The sequence below is a fragment of the Centruroides vittatus genome, unplaced genomic scaffold (assembly GCF_030686945.1).
Source record: "Centruroides vittatus isolate TY-2023 unplaced genomic scaffold, ASM3068694v2 contig_3077, whole genome shotgun sequence".
Lineage (NCBI taxonomy): Eukaryota > Metazoa > Arthropoda > Arachnida > Scorpiones > Buthidae > Centruroides > Centruroides vittatus.
In genome coordinates this window covers 153,315-169,908 of record NW_027121979.1, presented here as the reverse complement: position 1 = coordinate 169,908, position 16,594 = coordinate 153,315, and the positions used below count along the sequence as shown (strand labels likewise).

Sequence of the window (16,594 nt, the reverse complement as noted above, 5' to 3'; positions counted from 1 at the left end):
TTTTAACTTTTTAGCTTTACTATCGCAGTGGAAGAATGTTGGTAAAACTTGCAGAAGCTGTAGGACGTCTTGTATTGGCAAGTAATGAATTGACACGATTAGCTGGATTTACGTTGAGAATTAGTCAGTTGATCAAAGTACTTGATGATTTGAACAAAGGGCAATATGAACGCACAATGGTAGATTCTTGGCAAAATAATAATAGTAAGTAATTAAAATATTTATTTTCAGAACTTAAATAATGTATTTAACATAAAAATTTTATTTATTTAGCATCTGATCGTCTTAATTCTATGCAGCTTATGTCAGGAAATGGAAAAATTATCACTGAAGATAATATTATTAAGTAAGAATCTTTATTTCAAGCTTTTCATTAAATGATATGAAAAGTATTAAAATTTAAATGATTTAATTTCACTTGCAGGTTTATTAAGGTTCCTCTTATGACACCAAATGGTGATGTTTTGATTGAAGAATTAAGCTTTGAGGTTGAATATGAAATAGTATTATAAGTAAATATGTTACAGATAGGATGTTAACATTAAAATTTACAGGTACACTCTGGTAGGAATGTTATCGTTTGTGGACCAAATGGGTGCGGGAAAAGTTCCTTATTCCGTATACTAGGAGAGGTAGGTTTTAAATATAATATGTTTTGAAATAAATTTATAGCCATTAAAATTTTTAAATATATTATCTTAGCTATGGCCTATATTTGGAGGTACCCTTATTAAACCTACGAAGTTAAATCTATTTTACATTCCACAGGTAAGTGCTTTCCGATGATAATGCTATATTTTATAAACTAATGTTGGTGGTTGATTTTAGAAACCATACATGACATTGGGAACACTAAGAGATCAAGTAATCTATCCTGACAGTTATGATGATATGATAAAGAAAAATATCACAGATGATGATTTGAAATATTACCTTGAATTGGTAAACATTTAATATTAATCTTTTATTTATTTTGGTTGTTATTAATGTTGTTTAAAAATATTTTAAAAAAAATTTAGGTTCAACTCACTTATCTCTTAGAACGTGAAGGGGGTTGGGATGCTATCCAGGTACCATGATTTTTTTTGGTCATTTTGTTTTTTAAAGAAGAGGTTTATAAAATAAAATTTTAAATTTTAGGATTGGTTAGATGTTTTGAGTGGAGGTGAAAAACAGAGAATAGCAGTAAGTAAATTTAAAAAATATAATCTTTTGAAGTAAAATTTTTTCATTGTAATTTTGATATTTAAATAAGTTCATAAATAATGAAATATTTGAGCCATTTTCTTTGAAAGTGGTGTAAGCCCATTTTCGACAAAAAGTTAGTTAATGATAAAAAGCTCACAGCAGATTGCATTCATTGTTATCTATAAACAGTTTTTAAAAACAATCCTTCAAAATTTTCATCATTTTGTCAATATAAATTTACGTAGTTAATGAAATTACAAATATAATTACTTTGAAAGTGGTGTAAGTCCACTTTCTGCAAAAATTTACTGTATATTCCTACAGATTATTATACCATCATACAACAATGCCAAAAACATAGAAAGTTTATTTTACATGAAATGAAACCAGTAGGAAATGCAATTCTAAGAAGATGAAAAAATGCTACTGGTGAAGAGGTAAATTGGCTGAAGATATGTTGGATAAGGGTTTTAAAAAACAAACCATATACAATGCTGTATAAAACTTCATTTGATGAAAGTGTGGAGTTTAAAACAGTAGATTTATCCCCCCAGACAAGGAAGACCACGAAAATTTGAAAATATAATACTAGCACCTTTCTATCATCATGCCAAGCCCATCACATCTGAAAAATTCAATGATACGATGGATCTATTACCTTATATTCCTCCAATACATCAAGACTATTTTCAAAAGCTTCCTTGTAATGATAAAAATTAAAAATGGCACATATTAATATAAAATTGTAATTAAATGGCATTACCTGAAGAAATATTGAAATAAAACCTTTTTATTTTGTTTTTTTGACATATGTAATAATAATTTCATAAAAAAAATTGGTTTGATTCAATTGAAATCCAATATTTAATATTTCATAAATGTATGATTTTCACATTTTGTTGACTGAAAGTGGTGTAAGTCCATTTGAGGTCATCGAAGTATAAATTTCTTTTAACTAATACTTTAAAAATGATCACATTATAAACTTAAATCAATTTAATATTTAAAAAACAAAATGTGCATATTAACATATACCAATATTTTTCAAACCATTCAAATACAAACCCGTAAATATCTCCATATAATATAAAATGGACTTACACACTTTCAATGAAAATGGCTCATTTATTGAACACATTCTGAAGCTTTAGACTTGACATAACAATCATGTAGATAGACAAATATTACTTATTGTTTACATATTATTTCAATCCAACAATTATTACATAAAGAAACAAAGTAATCTGGATTATTTCCATTTTTAACTTTGTATATTCACAACTTTCACAAACCAGTTCAACACAAAATATTAAAATGATTCATTTAATCTATAATATTATGAAAGTAAATATGTTTAGTATCATATTATGGATTTAATCTACAATATGATACTAAATAATTTTAAATTGTTTAAAATTAAAATTAAAATTATTAATAAAGATATTTTAAATAAATAATTTAAGTTGTAATTTCTAGTAAATTTAGAAATCAAAAATTTCTAAATAAAGATTCTTTACCATTTTACCTCTCATTATTCAGAAACTAAAGGTTTCAATACATCTACTAGAGTTAATCTTATATACTGCCTTCCTACTATCTTCTTAACAGTGAATTTTAAGAAGCCAGTAAGATGACTGTTTTCTACACACACAAAATTCGTATTTGAATTGACATTCTTCTCTTGAATTTGTGGCTAAAAATGAGGAAGTCAAATATTTATTTTTCAAGAGAAAACTTGGAAGAATTTTAGTTACTGAAATTTTCATAACTTCACAAAAGAATAGTTAGCTAAAAACAGAATTTTGTGCTCTCCAATGAAACATTTTCATATTTGAAAAAAGTTTCTATTGAAGCTTTCTTTGAAAGATATTAGTAATATTTTTTAAAATAATTTTTTAAATAAACAGGTTCAATAATTTAAAATTTAAAAAATTTAAAAAAATTAAAAATCTAAATTTTATTTTAGAAATACTGCCTAAACTTTAATAAATCTGCCTAAAAATGTCTCTAGATAATCAAATCCATAATTTTACATTTACTTAATTTTAGTCAAAATGCAATCTAATTTATTTAATAAATTGCCATTTATCAACTGTCATAGTTATTAGCATCTCTGTATATAAACTGAAATAAATATTATAACTTGTAGATGGCAAGACTATTTTATTGTAAACCCCAGTTTGCAATACTTGACGAATGCACGAGTGCAGTTAGTGTTGATGTTGAAGGATCCATGTATCAGTATTGCAAAAAGGTAAGTGCATAAAATAATCGGAAAAATTAGAATTCATTATTTGAATTAAAAATAAACCTAATAATTATTATAGGTGGGCATTACTCTGTTTACCGTATCACATCGAAAATCATTGTGGAAGTATCACGATGTAAGTAAATTTGATCTAATGGGTGATTAACATTTAAAAAGTTTGTTCTCATCTTAAAAAATATTTATTTCCAGTATTTCTTATATATGGATGGTAGAGGAGCATATGAATTCAAAGAAATTGGGCCAGATACTGAAGAATTTGGATCTTGACTTTTCTTTGAAATAATAATCTTTCTGATTACAGTTTTACTTTTAACATTTTTATGTGACATATAATTGAAAGAAATAGGATTTATTTTATTCTTAAACATGCATAGATCTGTGATATTTAAACATTTATGCACAAAATGCATTTTATTAGAGAAAAGGTTAATATATTAATTTGGTAGAAAATTAAAATTACTTCAGAGATCATAATCTCAGATATATCTATTCAGCAATGTAGTTGAACAGCTTCATTGAAATTTCTATAATGTAATTTATATGCTAAAAGTGTAAGTAGAGTTTGAAGTATTAATATATAATTAATTATTTAAGAGTATAAAATCTACATAATCAGGATTAATTATATTGATCAAAAAGATACCTGAAATGTAACTCATGTATAGTGTAACATTATATTTTATTTTTGTATGTGTCTTGGATTATTCCAAGATTTACAATGTATCAATTATATATACCATAAATTTGCAATACGACAACAATTAATATAAAATTCAAACTGAAATTTATGACAATTCAGTATAAAATATAAAATGACGACGACTGACTGGAGTTGTCAGTATTGTGATTTTTATTCTATGAAACCGAATCGGAAAATGAAAAAAATGTCACAAAATATGATGTGCAAACTGCCAGTATTTATCAGTTTATAATAATATGTATAGAAAATCATTTTAGACCATTTCTATGTATTGAAAGTTTTACAAAGAAAATTTAAAATGTCAGACTATACTAAAGTAAAAACAAAGTTTTACTACTAATAATATTATCAATACAATAAATATGTTATTAGTTATCAGTTTCTATCATAAAAATATAAAATATTCATTTTATATTGACAATGTTCTTCAAAATTTAAATTAGAGAAATATTATAAGATTAATTTTATTTACAGATAAATTTATGCAATTATATACGAACTTATTACATTTTATAGATTACTAAAAGAAATCATTTTTTGAGTTGTTTGTCCTTTTTTAATACTCATTGCAAATAATAGGAATACATAGGGTTGAACACTATTAATAAATAAATTGTTACAAAACTTAGTTTTTGTTTTTATTTATTGAAACAAAAAGTATACTACTATTTTTTAAGATGACAATTGGATTGTTTTTTTTTTTGAGTTTAACAAAAAAATTTATAATAGTATAAATTAACACAGTTAAAAAATACTGTACAAAATTCCCACAGGGAGTAGTATACATATGTAAAAGCCTTGTGATGACACAAAGTGAAAATATTTGAAAATAATCTTACATTATATTCTTGTTAGAAAGAGTAATGTTACAGTTCATCGTGTTTATCATCCTGGAGAAAAAGAAAAAATTATTGAAATTCATACAAACAGTTATATAATTTGTAAGATTAATATTAAAATGAAACCAGTTTAATCAATGATAAGAACAAAACTAATATATCAATTCATTTTGAAAATAAAATACACAAAATTTAATAATGAGTATCTGCATATTGATTTTTTTTTATTTGTAAATCATTAACATAAAATATCTACATTTGCAGATAAGATGTGACAAGTCTAAATGCAAGATAGGCCAAAATCAGCCAAAGTGAAGGTTGTTTGATTGGTTTTGCTATATAAATTCCCTTGCACCCTGACGGGTAAAACAATTTCTTCTGCAGATACTGTGCATTAAGCTCTGAACATGTGAAAAATTAATCCATTTCTATCAAAAACAACATATCAGATTAATTAAAGAGTTAGGACATTTATTTATTTTTTATTTAATTGAATTTGTTCAATTACATGTTTATCTTAAATACATCTTTTTGTTAATTTTAATTAGTGGGATGGATGAGCCTATTGATCACTGCACATTTTATCAAATCTTGGAATCAAACTGGACACAGTCACCCTCAGTTCCTTCTCCACATTGATTTTCGTGCAATGCTTAGTTTATATCATAGCTACCAACTTAGCTTCGCACAAATGGAATTAAGATTCTCTGAGCTTTACTACTCAGAAAGGATATTCATCTTTTATTGATATTTGAATATCAATTCAGTAGCATGGAATTAACGTAATGTTGCAAGACAACTCAATAAGATCTCTTCTGCAGCATTAAATGGATCTTGAATTCATGCAATTTATCAATATTATCATATTGAAAATATTTCTCATACCTCGAGAGAAATCAACTCTATTGGAGGTCAAAAACTGTTGCAACAAGGAGAAACATTCTTTTCTATAGTTTTAAAACTGAAATTTTCTCCATAGACTTTAAAAGGTGTGTGTTACTACAGAATTCAACAGCGAGAGCAGTCACACTAGCAAGATGGATGACTACATGAACATGTCACATGTCGAAAAAGAAATAATAGAATTTTATCGTACGTAAATTACGTGATTAATACATTCAGTATTGAAAATAGTATAAATGTTGTATATAAATAGTTTGCGGATTGTTAAACGTAGGCTTAACTAGTAAGCATGTTTTTCCCATACTGTTTCAAGGTTCGGAATTAAAACTGACTAAAGATTACTAGTATAGGTTATAATAAAATCATTCTACAGCCAAACCACATCTGTGGAATCCACGTCATGTGGACTACGTTACGTGAGCAAACATTGTATAGTTTGTGGCTGCTTCATGCCCGTGTAGCTTACCTAGCAAAAATAGCTCATAGCCTCATGGGGAAAAAAGGAGGGGCTTGGGAGCGCGACCGAGCATACGCTAGCTCCTGCTTCCTGTAGTTTGCGGAGGTTCTAAAGGAGTATGTTGTGGAGGAAGTGGGGTAGGGTAGGTCCTGCTTTCCAATTGTCTGACAACCAATTCACAGAGGCCTCCAGAAACTGGACTGCCCATGGAGACTCCTCTACTCTGTGTGTATACAATCCCTTTAAATTAAAATATAGAACTATAACACAACAAGTGGGCCAATTTGAGTACATGCTGGTGCATTGCTCTGTTGTACTCTTGTAAACAGGAAATCTCCGAGAGCACAAAAATGAGGTAGCTGTATGGATGTGTACAACGACCGAAAGTCCAACACTAATGTACAGGTACAGGGGAGGTGATCCCTTTGAGCTGTTTTAATAGTTCTACTGGGCTGGAGATGGCAAATTGATATCTATCCAGGTGTGGAGTAAGCAGCTTATGTGTGGCTTTCTCCTACTTGTAGGAGCTCTAGCCTTGTCAACCACCAGACATAGTTGTTGCTCTTGCTTATGTGTCTTGGCAAAGGTGAATAATTTAGGGACATCAGGAGCATCCATGACAATGCCACTTATATGTAGTTTTCTGGCTAGCTTTGTATTGGCAAAATGTTTAACTCTAGAATGCAACTTATCTATCCAACCCTCCACCACCTCTACTGTACATTAGGTCATGTTGAGTTATTCATGTAGGCACCTCTCATGTTTGGTTTTTCATAAGAACCAAGACCTTATCTGCTCTGTTGAGATGTATCCATCTACTCGTGCTCCTTATCCTTTCTCTAACTTCTGATGATTCCCTAATGTTTTTAATTCTGAATGATGCCATCCATCTATTATAATCTTTTTGCCTATCAGAAAGGCCCCTTATGCCTTCCTGATAGGCAAAAAGAATATTAACAGGACCTCCAAATCCTAGATGTAAGATCTTACAGCACTGTTCACGTAAGGTGGAGGAGCAAATGCTGGTCCAAATCTCAGAACTTAAAAGTACCAGAGGTTGTCAGGGAAGTCATCCCACACCACAAATGGACAATCTTGATGTCTGCATCTCCTGGGTAGTTGAAAGTGCAGAATCCACTGTAGTTTCATGTTGCATCTCAGTCTGCCAAACTTATTAACATACAAGATATTCTCAATTGCTAACATCCTTGGGTCTTGATGGAACAAAGAATTCTCAATGCCTATAAGCCTTGCCAATTTAGAACAGACCAATTTCCTAGTTCCCCTGATAGTTCTGTTCATGCACATCCATCTCACTTTGTTATGGAGAGGTTCATTTCCTGGTGGCAGGCAAATACAAAATATTGACATGGGGAAACACCCCATTTCTCTTGCAAATCATAAAAAAATCCAGCCTTAGTTAGGTCTACCACTACTTTACAATAAATTCTAGCTGGCATCACTATAGAATACTTAACTGCATAACAAACAGGGATGAATATAAAAAGTGTGACTCACATTAACCAATTAACTGGTGTGAATATGATTAACATTTGCATGACAAATGTTTTCATAAACCCTTCTGGGATCTTCAGGCTTTTTTTTTATTCAAAACAAGCTGGCAGTTACCATTAGATTTATATTTGAATGTTAATAGATTTTGGATACTGTATGTGTATGTGTTTCCCTTAAGATGTTTAGGGGCTTTCCATAAATTACGTAAGGGCAATTTCGGTCATTCTAGACACCCACCCACCCCTGTGTAAGAAACCATAATATTTTCTTTGATCCCCCTCCTCTTCCATATCTTACGTAATATTTAGGCATAATTTTATAGAAAGATCTTAATAAAAATAAATTTTTTTAATGAAACCCTAAAACCTTAGATCCAAAATATATAATTATTAATTAGTTAATTAATATGTACTATTATTTATAAAAGACTATGTGAACAAATTTAAAAATATAAAAATTTAATGAATTTGAATAAACAATTTATTTTAAGAACTTTATTTTTTAATAATAATAAAAAGATTGTTAATAATCACCATTAATCAACATCATAATATTCATTTTTATATTAATTTTAATTTTCACAAAAGGAAGCAAAATACTTTGACAGATCGACTAGCATGTGTAAACAGAAACGTCTTACAAAATAAAACAAGAGAGAATAGAAACCACATTCTCTTGCCATATTGGTTACATCTTGGCTAAGGCCAAGAAAATAAACTACATGCTGTTAAAATGTGCTAGGTGCACTGGGGAACTAAATCATAAAGCTTATAAAACTGTATATAATGGGGCAATACAACCAATGCTACTTTACGCGGCCTCTAGCTGGGATCGTGTAACTAGTAAAAATTCAGTAGCAAGTAAATTTACTCTCTCTTCAAAGACAGTTTGCCATCAGAATTTCAAAGTGCTGCAGAACTGTTTCTACTAATGCCTCTCTGATTCTAGCAGAGCTCCTTCCTTTGCCACTATGTATTGTAGAAAAGGTTCTGAACCACATCAGAACTACAAACATCAAGGTTCAACAACAGTCTCTAATCCTATCTACAGCTGTTCAAATGCTACCATATTGCAATTACCCTTTCCTCTGATCATGACCCTGTACACAAGGTTATTCTCAGGGTATGTTTGGTGTCATCTGCTTCCTCCATGGATAACCATGCAGACATTAATATCTACACAGATGGGTCCAAAAGCCCCTTTCATGTCTGCTCAAGTATCTGTATCTTCCTCCAAAATGACATATTTTGCCCAAAATATGTTAGAAGGTACAAATACAGATACCCCCACATATCAAGCTGAAGAAGATGCTGTCTACCAAGCTGTTCAATGGGCCACTTCACTACCAAACAAAACTCTATCAACATTTACAGTGATTCTTAGTCTGTCCTAAAAGCTCTATTAAATCTCAATTGCTATAGCAATAAAATCACATATATCCAGCACCATATTAAAAATCTTGTAAATAAGATAACTTTTATGTTTGTTCGTGACCATACTGGCATACTAGGAAATGAAAAAGCAGACTTTGAGGCTAAATCAGCTGCAAAGGAGTACACTCACATCCTTCTCTCACTAAGCAGCCTTAAAAGTTATATTTATTACAATGCTATGCAAAAGTGGAATTAACAATAGTTGAGCAGTAAAACTGGTAGAATAACTTTAGAAGACTTTATTTTCCTAGTGTTGAATGCAGGTTCTCATCACCACTTAGAGGTTTAACAACTGCTCAACTACTTACTGAGCATGTATAACCCAGCAGAAACTGCCTCTTGCTTTTGCTCTACAGAAAACCTAGACACTGTCGACCATATGATCTATTATTGTCCAATTTACGATCAAGATAGACTTGTTCTGAAATTAGAAATCTTTACGCTTGGTTTCAGGTGGCCATATCCATTCGATAAGCTTGTTCAGAAGCCACTGTTTGATGCTTTTTACAATTATGTTCAAAAAATATGGAAGATAAGACTATTTATAATTTCTAGTTTTACATTTTAGTTCTCACTAAAAACCGAATACTAATTTATGTTTACTTTGTATCATGTATTTTGGTTCATGTATTCTTAGTGTTAGTGTTATACACCCATAGGAGTAATGCACTTATTCAAATAAAAATAAAAAAAACACAGGAGAGACAACTACATGGTCTTTCTCCCATGATAAAAAATGTCTGCTAGCATTATTATTCTATTATGTCACACTTGATGGTGTTAGTACAACGAGCGTTCTTAATAGAAACCGCCAAATTGAAAACTTCACCACTCAACAAGATCAAAAAATAAAAATAAGAATATTACGTAAGACGAGATCTATTACCCCCTACCCGAGTAAGAAATCGTAAGAAATCCTTGACCCCCACCCACCCCAAAATACCTTATGTAATTTATGGATGGCCCCTTAAATAAAATTGAACAATAGGATGAGTTCAAATGCACATGGGTTCCACTTTAAATATTCACAATTGTATTCAATTGGTTAATGTGAGTTGCACTTTTATTTTCATCCCTGTGTGTTATAAATTTTCATTTTAAATACACATTAACTTACTTATTATATTGCTAAAGATTTTTTTCAAAATTATACTATTTAGGTGAATAATGGTCTGAATTTATATACATTTTAGTAATCAATAGATCTTTGGAAGATTAGAGATCTTGAATCATATTGTTTTAACAGTAGCTAAAGTTAATTATGCAAGCAAAAAACTCAAAGTATAAAGTTTAACATTTAATAAATGTAAAATACAGAGCATTCACAAAAGGATAAAACCTTTGTCTTTGCACACCATCAGTAGTCCATTGAAATTACAAAGATTACAGAGACGACCTTCCTTTTTAGGCTACGCCTCCGCAAACATGCAAAAATGGTAAAATGTTCTCTGGTGTTTTGCCATTATCTCAATAATAATTTTTAAATAAAATAGCAAAATAAATATGCAACAACAAAGGTTTTATCCTTTTGTGAATGCTCTGTTACATTTATTAAATGTTAAATAACATCAGCCACAATTTTATTTTGCTATTTTATTTATAAAGTTTAATTTTTAAAAACTTTAAAAAATCTACTGGGTATATATATATATATATATATATATACCCAGTAGATTTTATATATATATATATACCCAGTAGATTATATATATATATATATATATATTATATATTTAACACTGTTTTAGAGGATATTGTTCAATCAGAACTTTCACATTAAGAAATATAATTCCCTATGCAATTCATATTAGCTTATTATTATTGAGAGATTGTTATATCGATAATCACTGTATAATTGTGTGCAAATTCGAACCCGCCGGAACCAAAATGCTGCTAATAAAATATTTTATTGTTTGGTTCCCACGGAGAAAACATGAATCATGAGGAACAACATTCGAATAATGCTGATTGGCGAAGCCGAGAAACGTGACTGAGACGATAAAAGGGCAACGAGAGAGGAAAAGGGGGTCAGATACGTAGTGTCAATTAGACAGTGTGTGTGTGTCCCAAGTCCCGAGGGAACCTGACGTCTACGAAGGAATACCTTGCCAAGGATACTTTAGCTGGTAACAAGAGCGACTCGGATTAAGAGGTACGACTTTCCCAAAGTCGTGTAAACTCTCCCTCCGCGTATTCGAACTTAGGCGACAGTAGCTCGCCCTAATTGTATCTGTAGCTTTAGTCTTAATAAATCGTTGTTGTTATTATACATTGTTCATGTCCTTTATTCGAGAATCGCCACCGCCGCTCTACCGTCGGACCCATCCTCTTCCGCACTCTCACTCGTGTAACGCATGACGCGTAACAAAACCGAGCCACCATCTTGACGTGGGCAGGTCTCACCGACCTGTTAGCTGAGAAAGGACCCACAATTGATTTACAACAAAGGCCATCTAAGTTCTTACTCTATTAACTTGAAGAATCAGTTTTCTTTTTTTTTTAATTTTTAACTTGTTAGTCTGTAAATTGTTATGAATTTAGTATGATATATGCATATTGTATCTGTTATTGAATAACAATGTATTTTCTTAATATTCTATTAGTGAAATTTGAATAATAATTAAACAATAAGTTTTGAAATGAAATTTTGATATTCGTGAAAAGTTTTCACTTTTTTCACGAATATAACAAGTTAGCCAAAAATAAGAAATATGAATTGTTTGTCTGAAAATTTGAACCTAATAGTTTCTAATAAAATGAAACCGATAAAATGAGACATTATAAAACTAATATTTTAGTTTTATAATGTTTCTCATTTAGTCCAGACTATTATTCTTTGAAAGATTCATAGTAATACCTCAGAACTGGATTCATCATCATCATCATCCTCATCTTCCTCATCCTCTTCTTCAGTACTTGGCTTTGGTATTGTATCTTGTCTATTTTCTTCATCAAGTAATTGTTTCATTTTGTATTCAGCTTCCTGTAATAATAATATCAATAAAAGTAACTATTATTAAAATACCATAGTTTCATTGATAAAATTTTTTTTATAACCATAATTTATTACCTTGAGATTTTGCCAATCTTCCTCTCCAATTTTTTTTGCATAATCAACATCATTTGTTATAAGTATATTATCAAATATTGTTCCAGATTTTACCTATAGAAAATATACTTTCATCAAATTTAATGTCTCTTAAATGTTGCATTTATCTTATGGAAAGTGTCAATAATTAAATTCTCTTTTCTCATACAAAAATATAAGAATAATTTTCTTAAATAAATTTATCAGGGAGATTAGAAAGTCATTATCTGCACCCTAATTTTCAGCAAAGTGATTTTACTTATGGATAATACAAAAAATTAATCAGAATAATATTCCCCATTGTTAGCTATGACTCAGGACCAATGTTCAACCACTTTTAAATGCTCAGCTTGAGGAAAGATTGCTACTTGAAAGTAAACAAGTCATTCATATTACTTTTTGCAACTTCTGGTTCAGGCAGTATTTGACCATGAAGATGATTTTGCAAACACTGAAACAGATTAAAATGTGATAGGGCAAGACCTTGAAAATATGGTGGATGATTGAGTTTCCAACCCAGCTGCTGCAAAATGCTGACTTACAAAATGTGTTCTTACTGGTACATGGTTTAGTGTTATCTTGATAGAACAATACTTCCTTCCAGTTGGCCAATGATGGGCAAGTTTCAGTAATCCTTTGCAACCAGGTTATCAAGCATGTCATAGTAACTATCACTCTCAGTTGTTTTGCCTGACATATAGCAATGATAAATGATAACTTGACAATCTCAGAACACACAGCAGCACCTTTTATTGCTCAAAGCTTACTAAGACTTGGTGGATGGCTATTTGCTGGGCAACACATAGGCATAATAGGCAACACTCAGGTAGTTGGATTGTCATAATAAATCACTTCTCAATGCAGATCACAAAGTAACCAAAGAAGGGTGTAGTTCTGCTGATTCAACAGTGATGTGCACTTGGAAATTCAATCACACTTGTGTCCAGTCGGGATGTGTGACACTTAATTTACGTTTGTGTATTCGATATTTCACTAGATCATCATCAATCAATCTCTTGTGGTCATCCAGAGTATGGTTTGTCTTCAGTGCTGTAATTTCCAGAGCTGAACTGAACAAACTAATTTCTGACAGTGCATTCCGATGGTCCATTGTCATCATCAACTTTTGCTATATTTTGACAGTATGCTTCACAGAGGATCTGAGTTAATATTCATAGGACCACTGATCTTTTTTCATTGATTTTAATTGGCATTTTTGCAAACTTTTTGAAATTTATAGTTTTGGAACACAGTTTTATTATGTCTCTTTTAAAAGTTTATATTCTGCATCACCAGTTGAAAAAAGGTGTTTTTTTTTTTAATTTCTTACCCTATCATCAGCTACAGGCATTTTTGCAAATGCTTTTTTTATGGCAGTGACTTTCTATTTGACCTGACATTTGACCTTATTATATGTTTTAAAAGTACAAAGATAAATTTTACCTGCCACAAATCAAAACCAACAATGCATATTTCTTCATAGCTGTAAAGAAGTGGATCAGCAACGTAATCTGGATTATCAATTTCAGGATGGATCCATGGTCCTTTATAATCGGGATTATCAATCTGTTTTGGCTTCCATTCACCTTTGTAATCTGGATTATTAATCATTGGAGGTTCCCATTCTCCATCCATCTCATCATCCCAATCTTCTGGTTTCACTGCTTCAGGGTCAAGAATATATTCTGGTTTATCCCAATCCTTGATGAAAAAAATTTATTAAAATTTATTTATTTTAAAAAGACAATTAACTTTCAGTTACATACCTCTGGCTTTTTATCTTCTGGATCATCAATCATTGGTCGATCATCCCAGTCTTTAGGTTTTGTTGCATTTGGATCTTTAATTCTTCTTGGAGGTAAAAAGTTCCAATCATTCTCTAAATCTCCACTTGCTACTTTATCGTTATCAATTTTTACAATATATGTATTATCAGGTTTCACAATTAATGTATATAAATGTGTATATTCATCGTCCTAAAAATTTAAGGCAAAAATTAACGATTAAATAATAAATATGATAAAATCCTCGTAAGTATGGAATTTCATTCTATAAAACTGGCATTATAAACTTTTATGATATAAGATACATTTAACTATATATTTCTTTCTGTCATGCAATGTAATTCATAAACAACTAGAATAAACTTGAAAACTTCATGCACCATCTTTAAATGAAGCATTTTATTTAATTAACATCTTGAAAAGATTTTTTAAAAACATATTCTACATTATTTGTGATAAATTCCTCATTTCTCTGCATTTTTTCTGATGAAATTCTATTAATTCCTTAATGATATCATTTATAAATCATCAAATCCTTTAAATACTTACTTTGCATCTTATATTCTTTTTCAATCAACAGATTCCTTCCTTTATAATTAAATATCACATGAACTTTCTTAGTTGATGGACCACAAATATCGGGTCCTATAATTAATAAAAATTGAAAAGGACAATTTAAGATTTATTTATTTCATTCTGCACTTACACACAGAAAATATTTGATAAATTTAATTTTTAATGCTTTAGAAAACACCAATTTTTCCACAAATTTTATTCACAAAAATAATCTCTTACCAAACATGATGAGATATGGACTTTCACCGTGAAGATCTTTCTGATCTATACTGCAATCAAATAGTTTTAAATAACCACCACCACAATCTATATTCTGTTCGTGTTTAACCGTAAACTGTATAACCAGCGTGCCGTCTTTGTTCGAGAAAGGTTCGAATTTAGCCGAGAGACCGTAAAATCGGGCATCCTCGGACGTCTGTAAACCTATTTTAACAAAAAGAAAAAAAAAAGAATTCGCAGATTATTTTTCACGAATTTAATTATTAAAGAATTAATATAAATCACACACATACACACCTTTACTTTTCTCAAAATCACCATAAAATTTTCCATGAGTTAATATAAATTCACCCATTTCATTTCCTTTATGTTCAGACTGAACCCATCTTTCTTTCCAGGCTTCTGTATATTAAAAATTTACTGTTAAAATACTATAAATTGTTTTTTAATATATTATATATTGTATATGTATACTATACACAGACACAATGTAATTATACATTTAACCCCTGTAAAAGTCTCTTCCTTACACAGCACATTCAGTTAGAGGAGAATCAAGGCATAGGAGAAATAATTTTCAGTGTTAATTTTGGAATTAAAATTGCAATAAAATTTTAATTATTAAAATTATTTCTTATTCTGGAACTTGGGAAGAATTTTTCATTGAAAAAAATGAACATTCTCTCACCTCCATTATTAAACTTTTCGTGAAAGTAAACCTTTTCACAGTTTATATTGACAAATAAAGCAATAGCAAGTATTAGAATCTTCATAATATCCCGTCGAAGTGTTTTTCTATCCATTTAAAACCTTCAGAATTCCTCTCAACACTTACACTCCTCTTCGAATGAGATCCAGAGAGGCTATTGTATTCACTCGGACAAATGTAACGCTCTGATTGGTGGAGAATAGATAGGGACGATCCAGTTATGACGCGAACAGTTTTTAAATTAAGTAATCCAATAACAATCACGTTACGAAGTTGGGAGTAATCTAATAATAAATAACGGCGTCCGTAATTCGTAATTAACCTCACGGAAAATTTTTAATTGAAGGAAATCGTCCAATAAACGAATCTATTAGATATGACGTAATATATAATATCGGAGTTTAAAAAAAATTGCTCGACTATACTTATACGCATGCGTAACAGATGGATTTTCATTTAAAAAAAAACGAAACGAATAACGGTTTATTGATTTATCTGTAATTAGAATCAAAACATTAAAAATTATTTAATTTTTTAAAATTGACGTATCGTAATAAAATCCACAAATCTTATTTAATAAAGATAAATTTTATTATCGAAAACTATTCGCGATAATGATTTAAAATTATTTATTATTGGTCGGACGTGTGAATATTTTTAAAAATTAGCCAATAACGATGCATTTATTATTAAAGTATTATTTTTTAAAATAATACTTTAATAATATAAAAGAATTTAATTATTAAAGAATTAATATAAATCACACACATTGAATTGCGAACGAGAAAAGAACGAGAAAAGAAAAGCAGCTCCGATTCGTCAATATTTTTTAAATATTTAAAAACTAACCAATAGAAATATTCTTCATCAAAATTTGAAATATTTAATTTTATTGTTTACCGCTTCACTTTCTG

The 16,594-nt window shown here is 30.0% G+C and overlaps 2 protein-coding genes across 2 annotated transcripts in view; one reads left to right on the top strand and one right to left on the bottom strand.

The window, feature by feature from the left end:
- Window positions 1-4,496, top strand: part of Abcd3 (ATP binding cassette subfamily D member Pmp70) — a 44,242-nt gene extending 39,746 nt beyond the window's left edge. The window contains exons 16-26 of the mRNA XM_067267720.1: window positions 15-204; window positions 274-346; window positions 425-488; window positions 555-632; window positions 703-768; window positions 829-942; window positions 1,020-1,070; window positions 1,141-1,185; window positions 3,338-3,442; window positions 3,516-3,572; window positions 3,647-4,496. Of these exons, the coding sequence (XP_067123821.1) occupies window positions 15-204; window positions 274-346; window positions 425-488; window positions 555-632; window positions 703-768; window positions 829-942; window positions 1,020-1,070; window positions 1,141-1,185; window positions 3,338-3,442; window positions 3,516-3,572; window positions 3,647-3,724 (921 nt within the window). The 3' untranslated portion in view covers window positions 3,725-4,496. The remainder of the gene's footprint in view (window positions 1-14; window positions 205-273; window positions 347-424; window positions 489-554; window positions 633-702; window positions 769-828; window positions 943-1,019; window positions 1,071-1,140; window positions 1,186-3,337; window positions 3,443-3,515; window positions 3,573-3,646) is intronic.
- Window positions 4,497-4,782: 286 nt separating this feature from the next.
- LOC136973042 (calreticulin-like) lies at window positions 4,783-16,104 on the bottom strand. Its single transcript, XM_067267729.1, is given in 10 exon segments — window positions 4,783-5,047; window positions 12,162-12,287; window positions 12,375-12,467; window positions 13,836-14,093; window positions 14,159-14,368; window positions 14,726-14,737; window positions 14,739-14,821; window positions 14,972-15,175; window positions 15,269-15,373; window positions 15,660-16,104. Coding segments are annotated over 10 exon segments (1,230 nt in total). The 5' UTR covers window positions 15,775-16,104; the 3' UTR covers window positions 4,783-5,023.
- Between the last annotated feature and the right edge of the window lie 490 nt (window positions 16,105-16,594).